The sequence below is a fragment of the Amaranthus tricolor genome, chromosome 16, assembly GCF_026212465.1.
Source record: "Amaranthus tricolor cultivar Red isolate AtriRed21 chromosome 16, ASM2621246v1, whole genome shotgun sequence".
NCBI lineage: Eukaryota > Viridiplantae > Streptophyta > Magnoliopsida > Caryophyllales > Amaranthaceae > Amaranthus > Amaranthus tricolor.
This window is the reverse complement of record NC_080062.1, coordinates 18,467,768-18,474,066: the sequence shown is the minus strand read 5'-3', so window position 1 is coordinate 18,474,066 and position 6,299 is coordinate 18,467,768. Positions and strand designations below refer to the sequence as shown.

General features: G+C 34.2%; 1 protein-coding gene across 1 annotated transcript in view; it reads right to left on the bottom strand.

Annotated features, from left to right (window-relative positions):
- Window positions 1-5,786, bottom strand: part of LOC130803276 (uncharacterized) — a 6,615-nt gene extending 829 nt beyond the window's left edge. The window contains exon 1 of the mRNA XM_057667478.1: window positions 5,051-5,786. Coding sequence (XP_057523461.1) covers window positions 5,051-5,786 — 736 coding nt within the window. The remainder of the gene's footprint in view (window positions 1-5,050) is intronic.
- Between the last annotated feature and the right edge of the window lie 513 nt (window positions 5,787-6,299).

The window sequence follows — 6,299 nt, the reverse complement described above, 5'->3', positions numbered from 1 at the left end:
TAGAAATAAATTCATTACGACTTACATACAAATAATCATTTATTATTATTAAACTAAAATGGGTATTTAGTATTTATTTGTAGATAAATTTTCAATTAAGCTTAATTAATTTCTTAATAGCTTATTTTTTTTTTAGATTTAGTACATGAATAATTAATTCCCGTAAGATCAAAATCGACATGAAATATTTTAAAATAAATAAATTTTTATTAAATAAGTTGGTATATATTTTTATTCACCAAAATAAATTAATTTTAATTATTATTTCACTTTTCTTTCTTTTTGCCTACAATAACAATTTAGATTATTAATTTATTTCTTTAAAATTTAAATATCACAAAATTTTAAAAAAAAAAAATAATAATTTAAATGAAATGAAAATACAGTAACACTAAAAAAAATTATTTTTTTTCCAGAATTATTTATTTTTAACCAATTTATGAATTTTCTTATTTTATGCGTTTTTTAAGCAAAAATTAATAATAATATTTACACTCAACTATAATTCACGAAATTAATACAAAACTTATATTTCATATGTATATATGTAAACAAAAATTTTCGTTTAAAAATATTAATGTTTACTATTTTAATTAAAATTATTTCAGATTTTGCGGTTTGTTTTTTTAGAAAAAATTAATAATAATATTTATACTCAATAATATTTCACGAAATTAATACAAAATCTATATCTCATATATATATATATATGTACAGAAAAAATTTCGTTTAAAAATATTAATATTTACTATTTTAATTTAAATTATTTCAGATTTTGCGGTTTTTGGCAATTCAAAGAATAAATCATATAAATTAAATTACAACGAATTAATTCACCAAAATTTGTAGAAAATGAAATTTAAATATAATAACACATATAAAAATTTATGGGCATAATTTCATGTAAATAAATATATGTAAGAATTTATACCTTCAATAATTTCACTATTAATTATTGTAGAATTTTTAGCCACAAAATTAGCTTCCTCCCCTTGAATTTCTATAATTAATACTAAATACTATTATTAGAAAATTTTTAAGAATTTTTAGGAATTTTTCTAGGGTTTTTTGGAATTTTTCTTTAGGAATTTGCTTTTAGGAATTAATTTTTCTGATTTTTTTTTTTTCCTCCTCTTTTCATTTACCCACGGTTCTTTGGGTATAAATAGGCTAAGGATAGTAATTAATTTTTTTTTTTATTATTTTAATCTTCCTTCATGTGTAAGAAAATCAAATTTCCAAGATCTTATTCTTGGTTTTATGTAAAAGATAAGACTACATTAATTTTTTTTTGGCACCTAGCCATCTTGCCGCCAACTTTAAAGATTTTTACTTTTACTTTTTTTTTTTTTTTTTTATATTATTATATATATTTTTATTTTTAATCATAAATTAATATAGGAAATAAAAAGATTAAGTTATTGTAGGTAATTTAGCTAGACTTAATATTTAGGTAATTTATTTTAAGAGAAATAAATTATACATAAAAGAAAATCGAGAGCTTAAAAACGATTGGAATAAAAATTTCGAAATGGCATTAAAAAGAAAATAATAAAACGAAACGATTATTGAATTTGTCAAAATATTTAAGATTAAGGAAAACGGTCTGTTACAACTCTTCCCCCCTTAACATAGTTTCGTCCCGAAACTTGAACCTAAATGAACAACTGGGGATAGCGTTCTCTCATATCAGTTTCACTTTCCCAAGTTGCTTCTTCGACATGATGGTTCGACCATAGCACTTTAACTTGAGGTATTCTTTTATTCCTCAATTCTTTCACTTGACGATCCAAAATTCTAATTGGTCTTTCTTCATAAGCTAGGTTTTCATCACCTTGGAGGGGTTCGTGAACTAACACATGGGATGGATCGTGGATATACTTTCTCAACTGAGAAACATGGAATACATTATGAACTGTAGCTAAACCCGGGGGTAAAGCTAGTTCGTATGCCACCTCCCCTACTCTTTTCAAAATTTCAAAAGGTCCGATAAATTTAGGGCTTAATTTCCCTTTTATCCCAAAGCGTTGGACTCCTTTCGTTGGTGAAATCTTTAGAAATACTTTGTCACCTTCAGCAAATTGCAAAGCTCTGCGACGGTTGTCTGCATAACTCTTCTGTCTACTTTGTGCTGCCTTCATATTCTCTTGCACTACCCTCAAGCTATCAATAGAGTCTTGGATAAGATCTGGTCCTTCAGGCACATTTCGGTCCATCTGATCCCAACACAACGGCACTCGACATTTCCTCCCGTATAAGGCTTCGTTTGGTGCCATCTTGATGCTGGTTTGATAGCTGTTGTTGTATGAAAACTCTATCAAAGGTAATTTCTGCTCCCATGAACCACCAAATTCAAGAATACAACATCTCAAAAGATCCTCTAATGTCTGGATGGTTCTTTCGGTTTGGCCATCAGTAGCCGGATGAAATGCAGTACTTAAACATAGCTTCGATCCGAATGCTTCTTGCAACTTTTCCCAAAATCGTGACAAAAATTTTGGGTCTCTGTCAGACACAATGGTTCTCGGTACTCCATGTAATCTTACAATTTCTCGAACATAAGCGTCAGCCAATTGTTTTACTGACCATGTTCCCTTCATCGGCAGGAATCTTGCAACTTTGGTCAATCTATCAACTATTACCCAAATTGTGTCATTTCCTCGTTGCGTTCTTGGTAATCCAACTACAAAATCCATGGATATGGAATCCCATTTCCACTCAGGAATTTCTAGTGGTTGAAGTAGTCCAGAACTCTTCTGCCTTTCAAATTTCACCTTCTGGCATATCAAGCATCGAGATACAAAATCAGCTACATCTTTCCTCATACCTTTCCACCAAAATAATTTCCTTAATTCTTCAATCATTTTATCTCTACCAGGGTGTAAGTGAAACATTCCTTGGTGTCCTTCCTTCAAAATCTCTTTTTTCAACTCTGTGTTGTCTGGTATACACAATCTCCCGTTCATTCTTAGTTCACCTTTCTCACCCACTTCGAACGCTTCTATCTCTTTTCTTTGAACTCGAATGATGAACTCGATAATCTCGGGATCTTCTTGTTGTGCTTCTATAATTCTTTCAAACAAAGTCGGTTGTATAGTCATTGCTCCCAAATACTCAACAACTTGATAGTGATGAACAATTTCTAGATCTAACTTCTGGATTTCTCGGTATAGTTCCCAAGGTACCGTCATCATAGCATTTAAAGATATCCTCGGCCTTCTGCTCAATGCATCTGCCACTTTGTTTGCTTTTCCGGGATGATAATTTATGTCAACTTCAAAGTCTTTAATGATTTCCAGCCACCGCCTTTGTCGCATATTCAGCTCCTTCTGAGTGAAGACATATTTCAAATTTTTATGATCAGTGAAGATCTTGCATGGTACTCCATAGAGATTATGTCTCCATAACTTCAGGGCAAAAATTATAGCTGCTAGTTCAATGTCGTGTACTGGATAATTCAACTCGTGTGGCCTTAATTACCTTGACGCATAAGCTACTACTTTGCCTTCTTGCATTAGCACACATCCCAAACCTTCCTTCGATGCATCACAATATACCTCAAATGTTTTCCCACAGTCGGGCATGATCAACACAGGTGCCGTCGTAAGTCTCCTTTTAAGCTCTTCTAATGATTTACTCTGCTGCTCGCCCCACTGAAACCGAACTCCCTTTTTAAGCAACTCAAACAACGGTCGGGCAATTTTAGAAAAATTTTCCACAAACTTCCTGTAATAGCCTGCCAAGCCTAAGAAACTTCTTACTTCAGTAACACTCTTTGGATTCGGCCATTCCATCACTGCCCTAATCTTTTCAGGGTCAACAGAAATTCCATCTTTTGAAACAACGTGCCCTAAGAAAGATATCTTTTCTAACCAAAATTCACATTTACTAAACTTGCCAAAAAGTTTCTCCTTTCTCAACTTCTCTAAAACTATCCTTAAGTGCTGCTCATGTTGCTCTTCATTCTTCGAATACACCAATATATCATCAATAAACACAACCACAAACTTATCCAGGTAAGGGTTGAAATATCTTTGCATGAGGTCCATAAATGCTGCTGGAGCATTCGTTAGACCAAATGGCATTACTAGAAACTCATAGTGCCCATATCTGGTTCTGAATGCAGTCTTAGGAATATCTTCTTCAGCAATCCTCAATTGATGATAACCAGACCTCAAATCTATCTTCGAAAAGACCCTTGCTCCCCCTAACTGATCAAAAAGGTCGTCTATCCTTGGAAAAGGATAACGATTCTTGATGGTAATCTTATTGATCTCCCGATAATCAATGCATAGCCTCATACTCCCATCTTTCTTTCTGACAAAGAGGACCGGAGCTCCCCATGGTGAAACGCTAGGTCGAATGAAACCTTTTTCCAGCAATTCATCTAGCTGCTTTTTCAGCTCAGCCAATTCAGCTGGAGCAAAACGGTAAGGAGTTTTAGAAATAGGGGTGATATCAGGAATAAGGTCAATATGGAAGTCTACTTCTCTTCTTGGAGGTATACCGGGTAATTCTTCAGGAAACACATCAGAATATTCTTGCACGATCGGGGTTTCTTGCAAACTAGGTTTAGGTTTTACTTCTTCAGTAGTAACATAACATAAGAACCCTTCATCTCCTTGTCTTATCATTTGTGATGCTTGAATTACAGAAATTGTCTCTAGCTGAGATCTTGAGTTCTTCCGAATACACTTTGTTCCCTCGGAAGTTTTTATTCTAACAACCTTTTCCTTACACAAAATCTTCGCTGAATATCTCTCCAACCAATCCATACCCAAAATGATATCAAATGTTCCCAAATCAAATTGAATTAAGTCAGCTGGTAAAAGATTCCCACAAATCTCCAATGGAAAATCATAAAAGATACGATCACACAGGTAAGGTGTACCATCAGGTAAGTTGATACACAAGTGGGATTTTTGGGGTCTTAAAGAAATAGAAGATATGCGGAGAAAAGCACTGGAAATAAAAGACCTATCCGCTCCACAATCAAACAAAACATTTGCTGTAAAATTACCAACAGGAAATTTTCCAGAAATTACTTTACCTTCAACTTCAAACTCCTGGTGTAAACCATCATAATGATCTCCAATTGCATGCAGGCCTACTGATGCTTTAGTCTCATTCCTCTGATTGCCAAATGCTCTGTTTCCTGCAGCTTCTGATGTTGTTTTGCTCAGATTGAACGTTTCCCCACAGTTACTAGCCAGATGTCCCTCCTTGTGACACTTGTAACATACAATCTTCCCATTACAGTTTCGGCCTCGATGATCTTTTCCACATAACCTACATTTCCACTGTGTCGGCCTTGCTACAGTCTGAAACGGCTTCTTCCCTTCATTCCTGGCCTTCTTGTACCTACTGCCCCCACTAGATTCATTCTTTCTTTTATTAAACCCGTCTTCTTTTTCCAAAATACGCTCGTACTCCAAGGCTTGATTGTACAAATCATCAAAATCTTGATATCTAGGAGTGCCTTTTTGGATCCTGAGGTTCAGACCTTCGAAAAATCTAATCGCCTTGCCTCGATCAGAGATCACTATTTCGGTAGCGAATCTAGCCAGCTCTCTGAACTTACTTGCGTACTCGATCACTGACATAGTTCCTTGCCTCAGAAACAAGAATTCATTCTCTTTCTTTCTCTGAAGCGAGGGTGGGTAAAATTGATCACGAAGCTTCTTTATAAATTCTTCCCATGTAGAATCTATGGCGGTTTGTTTTACAGTCCTCCACCATAATTCAGCAGTGCCTGTTAAGTAGAATGCGGCTAATTTCACTTTCATCCTTGATGGGCAGTTTATAGCCTCCAACAGTTTCTCCATTTCTGCAATCCAATCCTCAAAGCGAACTGGATCAGGTTCTCCATCATATTTTGGAGGTTGATGACTAGACAATCTCTTATAAAATTTCCCTCATCATCTTCATGGAAACGACTCATCTGCTTCTCCATTAAGTTCAGCAGCCTCTCATTATTCCTTTCCATCATTCTTAACTGATTTTCCAGAGCCTGAACTCTTGCATCCTGGGTCGTGTCATCAGCAAAATCATTCCTCGTCTCTTGAGGTTCACTTCTTGCGATACATCCTCTACCACCACCTCTTGGCATCTTCAATAAAGTAGGGAAGTGTTGCGTTAGCTACATTTTAAATTGCAAATCACATATTTTTTTTTAAGCACAGAAAACACATAAAACAAATTTCATTTAAAATACTAATTTTAATTTTTTTTTTTTTTCAAAATGTAATTTATCACGGTGTTTCCTAGTATCGGATAAGAAGATCCGACCATTCGAATAA